Genomic DNA, 21,336 nt, shown 5'->3' with positions numbered 1-21,336 from the left:
TAAGATTTATATTCCTATTCTGTGAAGTCATTCAGTAGACTGAACATATCTAAAACAGATTACAGTGTGCTGGTGATAGTAACGCTAGGACCTAGCTTGAAGACTTCCCAAGGTTGTACAGATGCTGCACACATGCGCAGGCCATGCATACACGCCTGCGTGAACGTAGGCTCACAACGCTTTTACAAAAACTCACAATTCGATGCACATCCGACAAATGATTTACCCGGTCAGTTGTCCTGCTTCACTCCTGGGCATGCCTGTCGGGCACAAGCACTTGCACACACACACAAACACCCCCCCACACACACACCTCTATGAATCTATTTATAGCACAGGCCTGTGGTCCTCATCTGTTAAATCTAAGCGTTTGACACAAGTGCTGTTTGCTGTATCCCATCTCTGCATCTCCAGCAAAACGTACAACCCAGAGTACTGCAGTGTAGTACCCCTAGCTAGACAGCCACCATCCACGCCTCGACTCCATTAAAGTTACCTCGTCACAAGAGCTGGTCTGTTCTTGGCGACAGTAGATGCTATGTCATATGTACGTCGCTGACTGACTGTCGCTCTGGCTCTGTGGTCAGTCACACTGGCTGAATGAGTGTTTGGTTCGCAGCCTGGTCGAGTCTGGACTGCGGGCCTGTAGAAGCTTTGAGTAGATTGACCGACACAATAACATCATTTATTTTCTTTGTTTGTTTGTCTGTCTGTTCCATCCACTCATCCACATATCGATCCATCCATCCACTCATCCATCCATCCATCCATCCATCCACTCATCCATCCATCCATCCACTCATCCATCCATCCATCCACTCATCCATCCATCCATTCATCCATCCACTCATCCATCCATCCATCCATCCATCCACTCATCCATCCATCCATTTGGTGCGTCTATCCCTCCATGTGTAGGTGGCTGGGGCTCCGCTTACACCTCCTACGAGGTTGAGCTCAGAAGGCCCATGGCCGGCGTTTCTCTCCCCCAGTGAGAGGTGAGCCAAGCTGGCCGCCCCGGCCTTCACCCTGCTCCCGGCCCCCGACCCTCCGGACCCCTGCGGCCCCCCGCCTGGGCCCAGCCTTCTCCAGGAGGAGCAGTATGTGAGCGAGGGGGAGCCGCCGGCCACGGAGCCTCCAGACCTGGCCACGCCCGACTGCAGAGATGCCGAGACCATCACAGGTATGCTGCCGTGTGTGTGTGTGTGTGTGTGTGTGTGTGTGTGTGTGTGTGTGTGTGTGTGTGTGTGTGTGTGTGTGTGTGTGTGTGTGTGTGTGTGTGTGTGGTTGTTCGTGGGTGTGTGTGTTCTTTTCACTTATCGTCGGCGGACTGAAATAGGAGAACACTATTCTTCATGGCATTCATAACATAAAGCTGAACAAACATAGGCTGTTACGGGGCTCAACTTGTGAGCGATCAAAATACATACTGATTTGTCCCCTGGAGAAATATATCTGGTGCAAAAAGATGTCAGGTAGATTCAATTGATAGTCCTTTCTAGTGTGTAAAAATGTGTGTGTTACTGCAGCTGACTGTACTGTACAGAAAACAATGGGATTAATAAACATACCTTGCTAATGCAGCCTCACAGTTGTGCTGCACGCACTGATAGTACTCATGGCCTGTTCTGCTACCTGCACCTTTGACGTTATGTTGGTGTGCTTTATTTATTTATTTATTTTTGTGTTTGGGTGGATGTCTGGGTCAGCATCTGGCCAGCGGTTTTTTTATTTCCATGTTCGAATTGGGTTTTTCTGACACTTCCAATTCAAGCCAAACAACCCACACTTTAATTGAAAGTTGATCAAATTAAAAACACATTCCCGCTAGACCCGTTTGTCCATACTGGGCTACTGTAGAAACAATTCGATGGAACATGGCTCCATGGAAGAAGACCGACTCCCTATGTAGATATAAAGGGCTTATTCTTAAAAAAACAAAAAACCAACAGTTAATAATTTCATGCGATGAAGATGCACTAACTAACTAAAAGATAATTATGATCAATCTATACTTTTTGTCCCAAGTCCGTTCTGCTTTATGCCGCTCAATTCTAACCACTGCACCTTTAAGCACCAGCGCCATAATCAACTGCCACCACTTACAATTGCACACTAGGGGGCAGCCCCCACATAACAAACTTCTGTATGTCGTCCTGTAGATCCGTAGTGCAAACACACACAATCCCCACTAGAGGGCGTCATGCATTATCCCTGGCTGTACTGGACCGCCACGCTCAGTCCAACAGATCATCATCCCTCTCTCTCCCTGTCTCTGTGTATCTTCCTACCTGTGTGTGTGTGTGTTGTCAGATGTGTGTAACAGCACCGACCTGCCAGAGTTTGAGATCATCAGCCTGCTGGAGGAGCAGCTGCCAGTGTACCGGCTGCGGGCGGATACGGTGTACGGCTACGACAACGATGACTGGCTGCACACGCCGCTCATCGCGCCCGACGCACGGCTGGACCTGACGGCCGAGCAGATCGAGGAGACCCTCAAATACTTCTGTGAGTGTGTGTGTGTTGTTTGTCTTAATGGGGGTCTTAGTGTGTGTGTGAGTGTGTGTGTGTGTGTGTGTGTGTGTCCGTGCATGCGTGTGCGTGCGTGTGTGTGTGTGTGTGTGTGTGTGCGTGTATGCGCTTGTATATACATTTTGAGTTATTTTCTCATCACAATTTTCTAGGAGCGTTTTTCCGTGCGTCTTCAATTTAGCCTGTGTTATTTCAGACTTTATTTACTCTTTCTAAAGAAATCCCCATCTTACCAGAGGCAGAGTGAATGGCTCCTCGATCGGGAAGAGTTGACAGGAATTGTTCGGAGTAGTTTTGTTTTGTGTGATGGAGATGACCGACAGTACACTGTAGAAGATAGTACACAACAGTAGGAGCGACTGTGCGTCTGTAGAGGAGGGGGGGGGAGGTGGGTAGTTGTGTAATAACACTGTGCAGGGGAATCACCTTGGTAACGGTTGCCACAGGCGGGTGCTCAGCTAGAGGAGACGATAACACGGGGCTTGGAAAACCGAGGGAGGTGGGAGGAAGCAGAGTTGTAGATGAGTTTGGTTTTGTCCGTCCTCTTTAAACAGACAAGAAGGTCTTTGATTGGTCTATTTACACCACCATCCTTTTTGTCCAATCAGGAGGGGAGCTCAGCAAGTCATACCAAAACAAAGACTTGCATTCTTTCTGTCTTTCTATCTCTGTCCCTCTCTCTTTTCTTTCTCTCCGTCTCTCACTCATTCTTCTTTGTCTCCTACCCTCCCCCTGCTCCTGTTTCTGTCCATGCTGTGTCATCCATGCAGACAGAATGGGGGTGACTATCTGGTGAATCACAAGGCTGCCAGTGATGGCGTACAATAGTTATGTGTGGGAGTCCAGGGAAAAAACAAGATCGTTAGACAGTGTGACAGGCCAGAGAGAGAGAGTCAGAGGCAGTGAGAGGAAGGGAGGGAAAGAGAGAGAGAGTCTTTTTCAATCTGTGCTGCAAGTGGATAGTTGCCTGTATTTTTTCCCGGCTCCATGAGCGAAGTGTACTGTTGTAGTCCAAGCCTGAGGTGAGCTGGAGGAGGAGGGGGCAGGATGGAGGGGCTGAGTGGCGGCGGTGGATGAGGGATTGAGGACGTTGGTGATGGTGAACTACCATGAAAGCAAGAGGGCGTGTTGTGTGTTTGTGATGGATATCCTGACAGTCGGATCACCTGATGCAATATTGATGAGGATGACCGTGGTAACTTCCAACCGTAGGTAATGTGATCGTCAAAGACCCCAGAGTAGAAAGTGTGACGAGCTTCGATAATGCGATCCTATAGATGATGTTACCTTGTTACCACCATAGGTAATGTGTTCACCGTGTCCTAACTCCATAGGTTACCGCCGATGTATTAATGCATTCACTGTGTATCGTTTATGTGGATGTGTTGTTGCTTTAAACTGTCTTAGAGTTTGGCAGGTAATGCAGGGAGAGTGTAAGTGTCCTACGAGTGGGGTTTTATCTGAGCTGGTGCCGGGCGGTATTCAGCTGCTTGTTAAGAGCATTTCATTGGATCTCTCTGAGGAGGAATCTAATCTGCCTTCCTGCTCACAAATTAACACACACACAGACACACACTCAAAGTCAACCAGGGTTGATGGTGGGCTCACACGTTATCGCCATCCTTGTTTTGATCATTGGTTTGATCTTGTTTTGATGTGTTTTTGAGCGATGGATGTCGACGGCAACGTGTCACTACGCTTGTCGATAGTGAGTCAACAGTATTGCAGTACTGCATCTTAGTCAATTGATACACCTGCTGTGATGCCTCATTGCAAATACACTGGACGTTGTATATATGTATAATCAGGGATGTATCCTGCTCAGGGGAACTTTTCCTACGATTAATTTTATGTTTTGTTATACTTTTCCATTATTGATCTGCTTATCTGTGATCGATATCGTTCCCTTTGCCCTGACGTAACTATTGTTCGACCTGTCAGCACGGACAGGGTGGGGCTCCATTTGCAGAAAGAGACAAGTCGATTTCTACTTCGGTCTCGGACCGAAGTGTTGCCACCAATATAGGTGGTGCAATGTGAGCCGCTGAGCGTTGAATGTTTTGGAATGCGCCCGGTGAAGTGTGCTGCGGTGGGCCTCGCGTGGTGACTCCCGTGTGTGCTCCACAGTGCTATGTGCCGACAGAGTGGGCCAGATGACCAAGACGTACAACGACATCGATGCCATCACACGTCTTCTGGAGGAGGTGAGGTTTGAAATGGTGTTCTGCAGATACCGGTCTATGGCACTTGTTTGTTTAGCTGGTGGTGTATGGAAAGGGATTATTGGTCGTATCTTCTCTGTCCCCTCTCTTCCCTTCTTCTTTCTTTGACTCTCTTTATTTTCTCTTTATTTGCATCTGTTACTTTCTTCTCTGTTCTGGCTTCCTCTTTCTCTCTGGTCCCGGCCTGTCTGCTCCTGACCTGTCTGCTCCTATCCTATCTTGTCTGTGTCTCTTCTCTTCTCTCCTCTCCTCTTCTTTTCTCTGCTCTCCATGTCTCATTTGGTCCCTCCCCTCCCCCCTCCTCTCCTCTCTCCCCCCCTTCCTGTCCTCATCCCTCCTCTCCCTCCCCTCTCCTCTCCTTTCCTCTCCTTCATCATCACTCCTCTCTCCACTTCTAATTTTGTCCGCTGCCCACTCACGATCCGTGCCATTGGATGTTTTCAACCAATAGAAAGAGAGGGATTTGGAGTTGGCTGCCCGGATTGGTCAGTCCCTGCTCAAGAAGAACAGAACTCTGACCGAGCACAATGACTACCTGGAGGAGCAAGTGGGGCACATCGCAGAGGAGGTACACGCGGGGACACACACACACACACACACACACACACACACACACACTTTTGTCATTGCTACACAACTGAGTTTTAGAGTAGCTAATAGAAATGAGATTTTTTTGTTTTGTTGATGGTGGAGGTTACTAATTGGACAACACCATTTCATAGTTCAACAAAAACCAAATAACCAAATTTTTGTGATCACTGCTTTTAAACTGCTGCCCATTTGACGCTGTATCTACAAAAGCTCTATTGACACAATGAACAGAAATATGAACATTTCCACACTGCCTGCGGTGGAATAAGCTGTTCCCGCAAAGAACAAAAATCCACATACAAAACCCAAAGATCCCAACCCCCCCCCCCCCCCCCCCCCCCCCCCCGCTCTGCGCTGCAGGTGGCCCAGCTGCACCACGAGCTGAACCTGAAGGATGAGCTGCTACAGTTCTACACCCAGTCGGCGGAGGAGAGCGAGGAGGAGCCCGGAGACTCCCCGAGGTGAGGGGGCCTCCATGCGTACTGAATGCGCTGTGTTTACAATATCAACCTTTTATTTTGAGCCGTATAGGTTCTTTTTACAATGCAAACCTTTTGTATTGTACTGGATTGGTTTTATTAACATTATGGATTTTCTATTTTAAACTATGTCAGCGGGTGATTTACTCCTGATTGACTGCTATGTGTTCATGTTTAGTGGTATAAAATAGCAACACAATACATAGTACCCCCCAATTTATATCAAATCAATGTATATATTTGTGAATGAAACTATTTGTATACAGGGAGGGTCTGTTCTTTTTCACACTAAACTGTGTACACTTTGCATGTTTTGAATACGTATTGGTGTGTTTGTTTTCCTCCGCTACAGGAGGAGGGGTAAAGTCGGGTCCGTTTCTGGAGGCTTTGGGTCGGACCCACTGCAGATGAAACTCAAAGAGCTGGAAGAGGAGAATCTGTCACTGCGCTCAGAGGTGACACACACACACACACACGCATGCCCACACAAACACCCACAAAACAAACGTGGACACTAAGAGAGAACATGGTATTTGCATGCTGGATAACTGTTTGGATATGTGTCTGTATTTAGGCCAGTTACCTCAAGTCGGAGACAGAAACATATGAGGAGAAAGAACAGCAGCTGGTCAACGACTGTGTTAAGGAACTCAGTGAGTTATGACATGTCTCTCTCTCTCTCTCTCTCTCTCTCTCTCTCTCTCTCTCTCTCTCTCTCTCTCTCTCTCTCTCTCTCTCTCTGTGGGTTTCTCTTTTTCTTACTCTCTCTAGTCTTGGTATTGTCTTCTGTTTCTCCCAATCTTGCTCTATGAATCAATGTAGCTTTCTTATTAATGGCTTGACTCGTTGTTGCTCTTCTGTTTTTTGCTGTGCTTTGAGCTCTCTCTCTCTCTCTCTCTCCCACTCTCTCCCTCTCTCTCTCACCCCCACAACCCCAGCAATGGGCTGTTTGTGTCGCTGTGATCAGGCAAGCGCCTGCGCTGCCACAAACACACTGAGAATAGTTACTTCCCACAGGCTATCAGAGCCTTGACCAAAGATTTATAAAAACTTGCAGGACATACTATAACTTCAACTATTGCCATTTAAACATTTGCACTAATATCTTCACTTTTAACACTTTTATCTTGCTTTTGTGTATTTTTATACAAAAGCATACTAATTTGTGTCTGATATTTTGTTTAATTCCCTTGTACTTGCATAGTACCGTTCCTGGGAGTTTGAAGCAACCACATTTTAGCATGCATACTTGCAGGTATATGAGCTGGAATCGAATGTATCTCTCTCTTCCCCCTCTAGGACTGTCCAGCCTCCAGATCTCCACCATCGCTGAGGAGCTGGCCAGAAAGACTGAGGATGCCTCCCGGCAGCAGGAGGAGATCACCCACCTCCTCTCCCAGATCGTGGACCTGCAGAAGAAGTCCAAGATGGTGGGCAAGAGAGAGAGAGAGAGACAGACAGAGAGAGAGAGAGAGAGACAGACAGACAGAGAGATATACACAAATATTTGCTTAATTCAAGTTTCTAACAAAATTCCCTTTAACGCTCTTTATGTATGTGTGTGTTTGCGTGTGTGTGTGTGCGTATGTTTGTTTTTGTGTGAGCATGTGCTTGTATGTGTTTTTGTGTGTGGTGGCCGGTGTGTGTGTGTGTGTGTGTGTGTGTGTGTGTGTGTGTGTGTTTGTTTGTGTGTTTTTGTGTATGATGGCCTGTGTGTGTGTGTGTGTGTGTGCGGTGACCGGTGTCTGTGTGTGTGTGTGTGTGTGTGTGTGTGTGTGTGTGTGTGTGTGTGTGTGTGTGTGTGTGAGTGTGTGTGCTTGTGTGTGTATGTGTGTGTGCGTGTGTTTCCAGTTTGCAGTGGAGAACGAAGAGCTCTCTCAGCACTTGATTGCGGCAAAAGATGCCCAGAGGCAACTCACAGCTGAGGTAACAAACCGTCCAAACCTCGCCAACAAACACACACTCACACACACACAAACACACAGACACACACACACACACACCATCACAGAACTAGCCCCCCCCCCAGCCTATCCTACCCCTTCATACACATAATTCCTCCCTTCTCCCCCACTCCTGCGCCGCCTGTGAGTGTGAGTGTGTTTCCGCTCTGTACACTCTTCCTCTGTGGTGTTCTCTGCTGCCCCTGTAGCTCCAGGAGCTGGAGGAGAAGTACCTGGAGTGCATCGAGATGCTCCACGAGGCCCAGGAGGAGCTCAAGGACCTCAGGAACCGCAGCTACCCCGCCGGGACTCCCCGGCGCTTCCACCCCCTGGGTCTCTACCCCATGGTGAGAGAGAGATGCATTATGGGATGAACCAGATATCGTATATATGTTGTGTGCAGAGCAGCGTACCCATTACCCATAAACGTTGAGGTAGTACTGTTTTTATTTACTTACTTACTTAGTAGCCTTTTTCCTGTCTGTTATTAATAAACCACATCTTCTATTACTTTGAAATATACCCGTTGAAAAACAGATTTTGCGTGACTAAAATAACTCCTTTGTTCGGTCTAATTAAGTAAAGGTATTTAAAGTACTTTATGTACTCACACACACAAATGAACACACTATAAACTGTTTGCATTGGACTATGAAAAAGTAAAAACTACTTCTAAGCGAAATTGTAAACTATCTGCTTTTTGCTGAAGTAAAAGTCTGTACAATAATATTACAGATGACAGTCCTTGAGTAAAAGGTGTGTCCCTGAATGTGTGTGAACCGGCAGGACTCCCTGGCTGCTGAGATCGAGGGGACCATGAGGAAGGAGATGAGCCTCGATGACCCTGAGTGTGAAGAACAGAAGTATGGACCTCTTTTCACCCGAGAGATTTTAATAAGAGATTAGATTAAATGGACAGAGTCTTCATTGTCCTTGTTGTTAATTTGTCTTTGTACAAAAATTCATGCATTCCCAAAAGAGTAAAAACAAAAATGATATACTGTATGTATATATATATATATATATATATATGTACATAAATTAAACAAAAACAACATTGACAGATATTTATTTTGTTGGAGGGGAAGAAGCCCCTACGGTTTTATATTTCTTTTATCCTTTTAAAACAACTTTAATAATTGTGTGTGTGTGTTTGTGTGTGTGTGTGTGTGTGTGTGCGTGTGTATGCTTGCGTGTGTGCGTCTGCACCTGTGCGTGTGCGGGTGCGCAGGGGCCACCGGCGGCGGGTGTTCCAGACGGTGAAGAACATCAACCAGACGGTCCGCCAGCGCTCGCCCATCCCGGGCTCCAACGCCAACATCCCGGGGTCCAATCAGACGCAGTCGTCACGCTCCTCGCCGCTGTCCAGCGGCCCGGCCACGCCTCGCCTGTGCCCGGGGGACATCGCCGGCGAGGGCGTCGCCCTTGACAACCGCGCTCAGAGCATCCTCATGGAGGCTGCGTCAAATCGGGAGAGGTAAGGATGAGGCGGGGGCGGGGCTTGTGTAAGTAGATAATTTAGATGGAAAATGATTGGCTGTTTTTGGATAAATATAGTAGTACAGTAGTTTGTCTGAGATTGTGATTACCAAACAAATTTAGCATGATAAGAGAAAGTAAGGATGGCTTGCACCAACAAGGGTTCAACTTATCAAAGATTAAAGATTATCAGACCTTAGTAAATCCGAGTTTAAAATGAATTTGTTTAAAACTAATCTAAGATGTGTCGATAAATTATACGAATATACACTTAAACGAATATACAGACATTCACAAACACCTTACCCAAAACATAACGTTTGAATCCAGTTTAAAAGTAATGGAGATCAATCTTTGATTACTGTTAGGACAATTTACCCCAGAGCGGGGTTTATAATCCAATATAATCAAATTTCCTGCCCATAATTACTAAATTCCTTCAGCAAATCGAAAAAACATATTTATAACCGTCGAAACATGACACACAAATGAATAACCAATGGGGCGCCCGCTGTGAGTCACTGCCTGCAGCTGTATTCAAATATTTCATCGCCACCTTATTTTGATCCACTTCTGCTCGGGCAGCGGGGGGGACGGCTCAGGGCAGAAGAGCGCGGGGGCCGAGGACCTGCGGCTGGCCCTGCGGCGCCTGTCCCTGCGGCGGCAGAACAACCTGAGCGAGCGGCGGTTCTTCGAGGAGGAGAGGGAGCAGCGGCGGCGGGCCCACGGCGTGCCCCTGGGCCTGGAGGGGGGGCTCACCCCCTCGGACAGCATCATGTCCCTGGGGAGCCTCCAGCTCTGGGCCCACCGGGGGGCCTACCTCCCCGACAAGCTGCAGATCGTCAAGCCCCTGGAAGGTGAGCGGGGCGGCGGGCATGGGGCCCCCGCGGTGAAGGGACACGCAGCCTGGGGGCCGGCTGCAGCCACTACACCACCCTAGGGTTTAAGAGGGGGATATGGGTGGGCTACACCACCCTAGGGTTTAAGAGGGGGATATGGGTGGGCTACACCACCCTAGGGTTTAAGAGGGGGATATGGGTGGGCTACACCACCCTAGGGTTTAAGAGGGGGATATGGGTGGGCTACACCACCCTAGGGTTTAAGAGGGGGATATGGGTGGGCTACACCACCCTAGGGTTTAAGAGGGGGATATGGGTGGGGCTACGTCACCCTGGGGTTTAAGGCTGGGATATTGGGTGGGACGGGATTTCATTGGGGATTTTGCAGCAGAAAAGGTTATTTAACTTGATGAAAAACTATAAAAAGCCGTATTTAACTCTTCGGCATCTAACCAATTGGATGCAAATCTTATACCGACACAGTTGTAGCTACGAAGGTACTATGTATATTCCTAATCTTACATCAAACATACAAAGACCCCATTAAACGATAACCGGGATCCAATATTGTTACCGCAGAGAGGATATTGCTTTCGTTTTTAGTTGAGACTCTACCGCCCCCTAGTGAGATGAACAAGTAGTGGCGTTCACAATCGGCATTCAAAACATATCATCAAGAAATGATGTATTTGTTAACTATGAACTGGGCTCAAGGCCTTGATGTGAACTGATTCAAACGTTGCGCCTCACACCAACGGGCCAGGCAGCACGTGACCAGCTCGCGTTCCCCCCCCCCCGTGCGTAGGGTCGGCCACGCTGCACCACTGGCAGCAGCTGGCCCAGCCCCACCTGGGGGTGATCCTGGACGCGCGGCCCGGGGTCATCCCCAAGGGCTACCGGCCGCTGGGGCTGGAGCTGGAGCAGGTGTTCCCCTGGGGCGGGCTGGAGGAGGACGAGCCCGGGGAGCAGTACTTCCAGAACCTTCCCACCACCCCGGCCACCGCCTCGCCCGTGGTGCCCTGTCCCACCGGCCCCGCCCCCCCCAGCGGCCCCGCCGAGGGGGGGGGGCCGACCCCCCCGCCCGGCCCCGGCAGCCCCTCCCCCTCGCCGCACCTCGCCAACACGGACCCGCTGGGTGAGCACGCACATACACACACGCACGCGCATACACACACACACACACACATGCACACAGGTGCACACACGGGCGTACGCACACAGGTGCACTCATATACACACATATACACACACACACACACACACACACACACACACATACATACATAAACACACACACACAGGCACACACACACACAGGCACAAGCCAGACACCCACACACACTTATTCACACACACATACACAGACACACACACACATTCACATGCACACACACACACACACACACATGGATAACCACACACACACATACACACAGGTGCACACACAGGCGTACGCACACAGGTGCACTCATACACACACATATACACACACACACACACACACACACACATACATACATAAACACACATACACAGGCACACACACACACAGGCACAAGCCAGACACCCACACACACTTATTCACACACACATACACAGACACACACACACATTCACATGCACACACACATGCATAACCACACACACACATACACACACACAGACATGGACTTTGTTTGTAATAAATATGATGTGTGTGTGTGTGTGTGTGTGTGTGTCGGCTGGGCAGCTGCATACTACCCAGGGAAGTGCATGGCCCATACCAGCTCCACCTACACCTTCACCACCTGCCGGATCCTGCACCCCACCGACGAGCTGACCCGCGTCACCCCCAGGTACCGCCACCACACCCCCACCCCGCTGTTGTCCATGTGATACGGTACCATGGGGGTCGTCTGAACGGCCATCCAACAGAATGGGATGACATGAAACATCAGAGGTCAATGAACCATCTCGAGGTGTGTCTGTGCATTGACGTAATATGCATTATTCTTCCCTCCCCTTCCTCCTGGTTTCGGTGCAGTCTGATCTCGGGCCCGGCCACCTCTTCCTGTGTGATGACCAGCAGCCTGTTGGCCACGCCCATCGCCACGCCCTGCACCCCACGGCGACTCGGCATGATCCCCTCCGAGTCCTCCACCAACCTCAGGCAAGCCCCCCGATCGCTCGAGACCACCTCCAGAGAAACTCCTGCTCCTCCCCGCGCCTCCAGCCTCGCACAGACGCAACACGTGTTAGCTTGGGAAACGTAGCTAGCATAGCTTTGCATGAGAGCATAGCTTTGCATGCATATTATACAGCGATAGCAATCCAAAGTTACAATATGGCCACGTGTCGACAGTTCAGTGCGTAATTTGCGCATGATTTGTTGAGTAATAAAGGATCAAATATATATATTCTAAACTTAAAAGAAGAAAAACACCAAATAAAGCAGTGAATTTAAATCGCAAATTGCGAATGGAGGCACAGGCCCCATGACCGTCGGACTGTGTGTGGTGCCACCTGGTGGTTTTCATTCATGTTCCATATTATTAAACACCCAATCTGGCAACCCTGGCTGCAGCACACTGCAGCAAGGGTTGCCAGAAATGGGGGCCCAAATTTATTTATTTTTTCCTGGCGTGAAATCGGGCCCAAACTGCCAACACTGCGCCTGTGTTACTTCTTCTGCAGGGACGCCACGCGCACCACCAGCACCTCCCTGGGGCTAGTGCGCCTCCTGCAGGAGAGAGGCATCTCTGCGGCCATGTACCACCACCAGAGCCAGGGCCTGGAGCCCCCGCAGGGCAGCGAGGGGCTGCTGTTCAGCACCTCCGTCACCCCCCACCGCGCCCGCCCTTCCTCCCCGCCCACCTCCCCCACCCGGTCCCGGGCTGGCGGAAGCGGGGGCTCTGCGGCGGACCCCGGCGGGGGGAGCGGAGAAGAGACGCCGCTGGGCTTCGACTTCAAAAGCCCCCCCTACGACAACTTCCTGACCTCCCAGCCGGCGCGCTCCATCCTGAAGGACGTGGTGGGGGGGGGCTCCCGAGGCCGGCAGCGCGCCCGCGACTGCGAGTCCCAGACGGACGTCAGCGTGTCGGTGCAGCACCTCAACCTGCTGGATAAGGTCAAGCGGCTGGGCGTGGCCGGGGCAGCGGGGGCCCGAGCGACCAGCCCGGGGCCCATCCTCGGGGGGCCCCTGGGCGGGCTCCGTCGGTCGGGCTCCCCCTTCGGCCCCGAGGGGATGCGGAGGAACAGGAGCTACCCGGCGATGGTCGGGGCCAGCATGGCCATGAAGGGCCCGGGGCCCCAGGAGGAGTCGGAGATCCTGCTGGCCGCCAGTCTGCCGAAGCAGCGGAGCCTGAAGGAGGGCAGCGTCGGCGGGGTTGGCGGGTGGGCTGTTGACCGGTCACCTGGAGCTCCCCCGAGCACGGAGCACTGAGGCGGGACGGGGTTCACCGACGGAGGCTGCACACCCGCCAGGCCGGTCTCATGTGTAGCACTGCCGTGTACAAAACCACTGTTTCCAATGTTTTGTTGTGGTTCTACACAAGCACACACAAGCCCTCAGCCACCGGGGAGCTCCCAGTTGGTCCCGGGAGTTCCCCGGTTCACCGGTCCGCCCCGTCTACCTATGTTAACACGCTTTCAACAAGCAGCTCCTATGGGGACGCGAGAGGAGATCAAAAAGCATCGCTATCGACACTAGCTTCCACTCCCTGTCCCTCTGCCTGTGCTCGTGTCTGTTCCCCAGCACATGCACATTCCCGTAGATGCATACCAACGCAGAGAATCACCATTTAATGCTCTTTAAAATCCTAAACGTTGGCTACTTGCCGTTTATGTAGCACTTCAACAAGCCTTTCTCCTTCACCTATACTAGGTTAAGAAGCTACTTAAAAAAGGATTTAAAAATCGACTTATGAGGGCCAGGAACATTCATTAGATTCTCTCTCACTGTGCCTGTCTTCCAACCCCTCGTTCTAACCCTCTCTTCTCTCCCTCTTCCTTCTCCGTCTCTACTATGAGCCCTCTCTTCTCTCTCGATCTCCCTTTTGATTACATCCTAAAAAGCTTTATTAGAAGGGGAAATAAACATTCACCTTGCCAAAGTAAATGAACAATTCAAAGGGCAAATAAGATTGTACATAATTAACATAATAAAATATGTATCTCATCTCCATTTATATCTTTCTCTCCATTAATCCCTATCTTTCATCACACCCTGCCTTCATCTGACCCTCGTCCCATCTCTCTCTCTCTCTCTCTCTAACCCTTCTCTCTCTAACCTTCCACCCTCTGTCTCTCAACCACATGTCGCTCAGCCCTTCGTCTCTCCCTAATACGCAACCTTCTTCCAGACAGGATTAGCAAGACAGTCTCTTAGCGAATAACTCAACTGATTTTCCTATCAGTATTAACTTGGCTTTTGTCTCCTAAGTGGCCATTAAAAGGGGGGGGGGGACTCACTCCAGAGATCTATATGAGTTTAGCACGGCTTGTAAAAGGGGGCGTGGCCTGTGTGGCCACGGGAAATGACGAGTAAAATACATTGTGGGAAATGAGGTGCGCCTCTGCCCGTTTTTCTCTGTGGATGCATAAGGTAATGTCGGGCCTTGAGGTACATTTTGTGACTGTGGACAATCTAGGCCCGTTGTATTTGTGAGGGAAAAAAGGCTGCTCTGAGTAGGCAAATATAGGTGAAAAGAAGCCGTCATGTTTGTTTGAGTTCGTTTTGATTATTCAGAACAATCGCAATGGCATACAATAATAAATTAAATGATTGAGTTTTTTATATTTATGTTTCGTAAATATATTTGTAATGTTTGTTCACACAGATTCACTGTGTGTGTTGGCTACGCATTGGATAGGTAGGCTTTGTGGTTCACATGTGTAAAGAATTTATTTATTAGAAATGACACAGCTGATGCATATACATTGTTCACATATGATGACATATTCGTGGGCATTGAGTTTGTTTGAGTTGTTTTTTCAAATACAATTTCCATCATAAAACCGTTCCCTGTCCTTCTTTAACAAGCAAAAAATATTTGTGTTGATAGCACGAGTTTAATTGGGCGTAGGAGGGGAGGACTGAGGAAAGGGCTGAATGGAGGAATCAATCGGCTAAAACCTTCGACCAGCAGGTGGTGCTCTCGAACCTGGGATGATTCGATACAATAACATGTTTGTTTCTCTCCATGTCTTCAGTTTCTGTCTCTTCATCTCCATCATCCCCCCCTTCTCTCTCTCTCTCTCCCTCTCTGCCTCTCTCTCTCTCTCTCTCTCGCTCTCTGTCTCTCTCTTTCTGTCTCTCTCCCTCTAGATCGAACGTGTCCTGTAGTAACCCATCAAATACTAGTTCCGCGTTATCAGCCAGCAGACGTGAGACTGCAGCGTGATTATGATCTGATCTATCGTATCCACTGCTGTATGCCTATCCAATAACCTCAGAATGTCACTATGGCAGCCAGTGATGGACAAATTACAACAAATGAATACTAATTGTATCCCATGGGTGACGTTGTTAATGCTTTCTATGGCGGATTTTGATAACTTCAATTAGGGCCCTATCCTGGAATCAAATCACTGTCATTCACAAGGTGGGTGCGTGTCAGCAAGAGAGGGATGAGGGCAAGTGAAGGATGAGGTCTCTACAGAAAGAGGTCCTCGGGTGTTACCCGTGTTGATGATTTGAAAATGGATTAATACATTAAAAATATATATTTATAGTGTGCCCTCACCACCAATGTAAACAATATTGCACAATAGCCATGGCCTTGCAACTAAACCAGACCCCTCCTACTACATGCAAGTAATCTAAAACCATTATCTATTTTAAAAGAATAATTGATCCTGCAGGTCATGTTCTATGATTTGGCTGTCATGATGCATACAGAAATGTGGACAAGCTCACATCTAAGCACCTTCAAGCAAACACTCATTCACTCACTCACTCACTCACTCACTCACTCACTCACTCACTCACACACACATGCATTCAAGCACACACACACACACACACACACACACACACACACACACACACATGCATCCAAGCACACACACACACATACACACACACGCACACCCACACACACATGGGTGCATCCAAGCACCCTTCAAGTATCTTGCAACTCACAAACACAAGCAGTCTCCAGTGTTACAAGTTTAAGCCAATTCTCAAGTATGCTTATCCAAATTTCAAGTTTGTGATTTTTAGATTCAAGTGGAGCCCTAGGACCCAGCCAGTGACTTGATGCACGACCGAAATGCATAAACACACAAACATGTAAGAAGTGCACACACTCTAAGCACTTTTTCTTTTCTTTCCTCCTGGGGCAACTGACGCCATTTCTCTGAATTATTCACCAAGCCCACTTGGTTCATCGATCTCTCTCTCTTTCTAGTCTCCTTTACTTGCTCTCTCTCACACACACACGCACACACACACACACACACACACACACACACACACAAACACACACACACACACACACACACACACACACACACACACACACACACACACACACACACACACACACACACACACACACACACACACACACACACACACACATGAGACGGGCAATATATGCAATGCTTCATCTAAGTTTTTCCTGTTATATCACTCTGCAATATACATGGGGTAGCAATGTTGTTATGTGGCTCTGGCACATTTAAATGTTAAACCAGAAATCTCAAATGATATATATTTTAATATTACCGGGAGGAAAAGTTGCAAAATGTAAAGCAGGCTGGCCACCCCTCTCTCCTCCTGAGTGGTCTCCCCATTGGTTACCCCACTGGCTCCCTGATGGCCACCCAACTAACCAATCTACAGGCTCCCCGCCTCACTGACCTCCTCACTCCTCACTAACCTCCTCACTAACCTCCTCAATCCTCCTAACCTCCTCACTGACCTCCTCACTGACCTCCTCACTCCTCACTGACCTCCTCACTAACCTCCTCACTGACCTCCTCACTGACCTCCACACTAACCTCCTCACTGACCTCCTCACTGACCTCCCTAACCTCCTCACTAACCTCCTCACTAACCTCCTCACTGACCTCCTCACTGACCTCCTCACTGACCCCCTCACTGACCTCCTCACTGACCTCCTCACTGACCTTCTCACTAACCTCCTCACTGACCTCCTCACTGACCTCCTCACTGACCTCCTGAAGTCTTAGTAAAAGGGTAAGTGGGAGTAATTGGGGGTTGGTAGCAGTAAGATCAGTGCTAGTAAAAGGATTAGTGTTGGTAACAGGTAAATCTTGGTTATCAGGTCCAGAGCTGGCCACCCTTTCCAAAACGTCCACCGCTTCTGTTCTCAAAGCCATTAAAACCTCTTTCGGCACAGCATCTAGCTCACATCATTTTCTAGCTTGGTTTTGAAGTGTTTTTCCACACATTTCTCGGGGCCTATGAAAGATTTATCACCACCTCTCGACCGTCTATGGGCTGTCGTCTTATCTTTCACAGCTCAATGTATTGAGCTGTTCATAACCTGACGTCGTGACTGGCTCCATTTCGCCCAATTTCATGGCATGAATAACCATAACTTCTTCTAATTGAAGGCAGGTTGGCCAAATCACTGCCGGGCCAGTGAACTTGATGAGGCTGGTAGTCTGTAGATAGAATACGGCTACATATGGTAAATGTAGGGAAGGTGTCTATTTAGGCAAGGGTAATAGACTGCAGGTGCTTCTAAAGTATAAGGTACAGATTTTAATGAGATGCTATTTTATTTTTTGCTATTTTTTGAGATGCTATGGTGATTTTAAGTATGTATATAAGATGTACAAAAGGAAAAAAAAGAGTCTCAGTGTAACTTTACAGTCCCTTATTATTTAAAAAAGTTTCTTGTTTTTGTGAGTTGTTAGCATTGGTTGGTTGTTAAGTCTCTTTTATTCAACCAAATATGTGAATAGTTGAACATGGAGTTAACGTATCATCATTACTCATGATGTTTTATGTTTTATGTTTCTATGAACTAATAAATACATGCACATATATTTTGATGTTCATCTCCCTGTGTACTGATAATAAGTTTAGCACTTTCTTTCGACACTGAAACATTGTTTGCAAGTGCGCGGATACCGTTTCTAGAGATTTCACTGTGAAGGCAAATCAAATATTAATTTTAAGTATGCAAATCCAGGGACAAAATACAAAGTTTAATGTTTAATCTTTATTCAGCCGCGTTAATCCTACCAGATCCTGACACAACGGCAAACAATTCCACCCAGAAAAGCAACAAAAGAAATAGAAATAGGGGAAAAAACGGTTCAAAACATAAAAACTAACGAACCGAAAGAAAAAATCAAGCACAAGCCATTGTTCTGCAAAATGTGGCATAGGTATGTCTTTATATATTGCATGATCATAGTTTTACAAACGAAGGTACAAACAAATACATCATAAATATACTCTTATTTTGAAATGATGAACATTTGCAGATTTAAACTCCTTTTACCCTTTCCCCTCCGCTCCCCCCCCCCACCCCAGCCCGACCCTCCCGCCACCCCCACCCTTCTCCCCCCGTGCCGGTGCGTGCCCGGGTCACGATGTCATTAGGAGGAATACTCGTATTCCTCTGCGCTGCGGCGCCCGAAGTCCATCCAGCCCAGGTAATCCCGGTCCTTTATCCGGTGGCCCGCGCTCATCCCGCCGCCGGACCGGTTGCTCACAGGCATGTCCCTCCGCACCGAGCCTAGCGAGAGGAGGGCGAGAGGTGGGGTGAGTGGCGTGTGCGTGAGTTTGTGCGCATTTTTATGTGTTTTTCTGTGTGTTTTAGTTTGTGTGTGCGTGTGTGTGTTAGTGTGCACGTGTACGTGTACGTGTGTTTGTGTGTGTGTGTGTGTGTGTGTGTGCGTGCGTGTGCGTGTGTGCGTGTGTGTGTGTGTGTGTGCGTGTGTGTGTGTGTGTGTGTGTGTGCATTTGACCGTTTGGGATTTGAGGCAGGGAAAGGTTTGAGAGATGGTGGGAGAGAAAAGACATGCAAATTAAATGATAATTTTTTCCCTTTGGCTCTGCCAAGCACGGAGGGGGATAAACGCGCCTATCCTCCCTGCATCCTACCTTCTGGCCTCCAGGGATTGTTGGTTTACAGACAGAGGGGTCTTATTTGAAGCTGCAGAATTATGTTTGGGAAATGAGTAGATGGATAATAGACGATCTCGGAAAACAGTGCTGCCGAAGGTCTTGAAACCGAAACACAGGGCAACGAAGGCGAAAGGATGCTTTAATGCATACAATATTCAACATCCACATTTCAGTTTATTTCATTTTCCCTTTTTTATCCATGACTATTCAAAACAGCTTTGTAAATGTTGATCATTGTTCATTAACTCTCATTCAGTTCCCCCCCATTTAAAAAAGAGCTGAACGTGGAATAGCTAGGGACATTGACTCCATCAAACATTTATAAATTATTTTCTACATATTGAGTAATGCTCTTGTAGTTGCCTGCTTCATTGTATTGCAGTTTGTTTGCATTACATCATTTGAAATTAAGTGTTTTTTTAACCTGGTTTTATAAAAATAACAAATTACCTGACCAAAATAAGTTGATGGTCAGGTTTCAGTTGTGTAAAAGGGCAAGGCATCATAACATCTTTCCTCACAGAAGATGAAGGTGAGATTTCGGAGAGACACCGCACTCTCTCTTTCACACACACACACACACACACACACACACACACACACACACACACACACACACACACACACACACACACACACACACACACACACACACACACACACACACACACACACACACACACACAGTACTCACAATGTGGCAGACATGAACCAGCAGCAGATGGACCTCAGACTGACACCCTGCTATTTGCTCACCACTTCATTAGCCTGCCTCGTGTCCAGATTTACTTGCTCAATGTTAGATCGAGCGTGTGCGTGTGTCCAAGTGTTCCCTGCACCAGTGAAGTCTATGTGTGTTTGTGTGTGTGCGTGTGTATATGGAGTGCATATGCATGTATGTGCATATAGAGAGAGGAAGGGAGGGAGATGGTCATCCTGCAAAACTTGACCTTTAAAGATCCATCCTTTAAAGATGAGTGTGTGTGGGTGTTTGTGTGTGAGTGTGTGTGTCTGTGTGTGTGTGTGTGTGTTTTGTGTGTGTGTTTTGTGTGTGTGTATGTGTGTGTGTTGCCAGGGTGCCGACAGTTTGGTAATCAATTGCACTTTGCACTGCAATCTAGATGCTCATTTTACTCCCTCCCCTCCTCCTCCTCCTCCTCCTCCTCCTCCTCCTCCTCTCAACAAGACTCCTACACACACACAGACACACACATACACATGCAGACATCGATCCCCTGGTGGGCGAGAAGACTGGCTGGATCGGGCTCCACACCTCCTACACGCAGCCGAGCGTGCTGCGCACAGCGGCCACGTACAGTCACACACGCACACGCAACGCGCCCACACACCGACCCCCACCTGCGAGCCCACACTGGCCCAGAACCCAACGGAACGAGGCAGGCGGAAGAGATCGATGCACACAGGAACTCGGATGCTTCTTTCCAGTGATTGCAAAACTCTCTCCTGCACATGTTTGAACGTATTTTTCGATATGCAAGCGTAGTTCGTTAAGAAAGATTCTAATAATGTTTTCACCCCTTCATTATGCGCCTTCTCTCGTTTGCGTTTATGTAGTTCAACTTGTGACATCTTACACTACACAGATTGTGCTCTTATTGTGCACATGTAAGTATCACATCGTTTCAATGCATGCAAACACTAAGCATGCAATAGTCAACAGGCTTGGTTCAATCAGCGGCGTCATTACGTTACTGACTGCAATTCGGTCTGAGATCAAAATGATATTTAGGATGTCTGAGGATGCAAGGGGCGGGAGAGGAAAAGCAACAAGAAGAAAAAAAACAGCAGAGAATGGCCAGATGAGAGTACCCTCTTGAAGCCACTCTTCCAGACCACAGAAAGCTTTCTGTAGCCACTTATATTACAAACATATTACAAACGAGACCCCACAACAGTTTCACTAATTAGCCAGACCGGAAAAGCAGGGAATAGAAAGGATTGAAAAGCAGTTGCATTTGGAGATGTCCTCATCACTTACATGCCATGCCAACACCCCCCTCCGCCATCCCCCCCCGCCCACAAACACACTCTCACACACAACCACACACACACTTAGAAGCATGAAGCTGAGACATATAAAACATCCCCCCCACACACACACAACCACACACACACTTAGAAGCATGAACCTGAGACATA

General features: G+C 48.3%; 2 protein-coding genes across 2 annotated transcripts in view; one reads left to right on the top strand and one right to left on the bottom strand.

The window, feature by feature from the left end:
* Positions 1–4,685: 4,685 nt before the first annotated feature.
* On the top strand, positions 4,686–13,506 carry trak1b (trafficking protein, kinesin binding 1b; the record flags this gene model as incomplete). The annotated part of the gene is made up of 15 exons (XM_079749177.1): positions 4,686–4,736; positions 5,206–5,322; positions 5,706–5,806; positions 6,177–6,279; positions 6,399–6,477; positions 7,124–7,254; positions 7,676–7,750; positions 7,977–8,114; positions 8,554–8,630; positions 8,999–9,244; positions 9,832–10,103; positions 10,891–11,220; positions 11,815–11,920; positions 12,109–12,234; positions 12,759–13,506. 15 exons carry the CDS (start codon positions 4,686–4,688, stop codon positions 13,504–13,506), a joined length of 2,700 nt encoding a protein of 899 aa, XP_079605303.1.
* Positions 13,507–18,617: 5,111 nt separating this feature from the next.
* Positions 18,618–21,336, bottom strand: part of LOC307085088 (cholecystokinin-like) — a 7,812-nt gene continuing 5,093 nt past the window's right edge. The window contains exon 4 of the mRNA XM_079749758.1: positions 18,618–18,784. Coding sequence (XP_079605884.1) covers positions 18,645–18,784 — 140 coding nt within the window. The 3' untranslated portion in view covers positions 18,618–18,644. The remainder of the gene's footprint in view (positions 18,785–21,336) is intronic.

Source organism: Pollachius pollachius (assembly GCF_949987615.1).
Source record: "Pollachius pollachius genome assembly, chromosome: 13".
Classification (NCBI taxonomy): Eukaryota; Metazoa; Chordata; class Actinopteri; order Gadiformes; family Gadidae; genus Pollachius; species Pollachius pollachius.
This window is presented reverse-complemented; position numbering and strand designations above follow the sequence as displayed.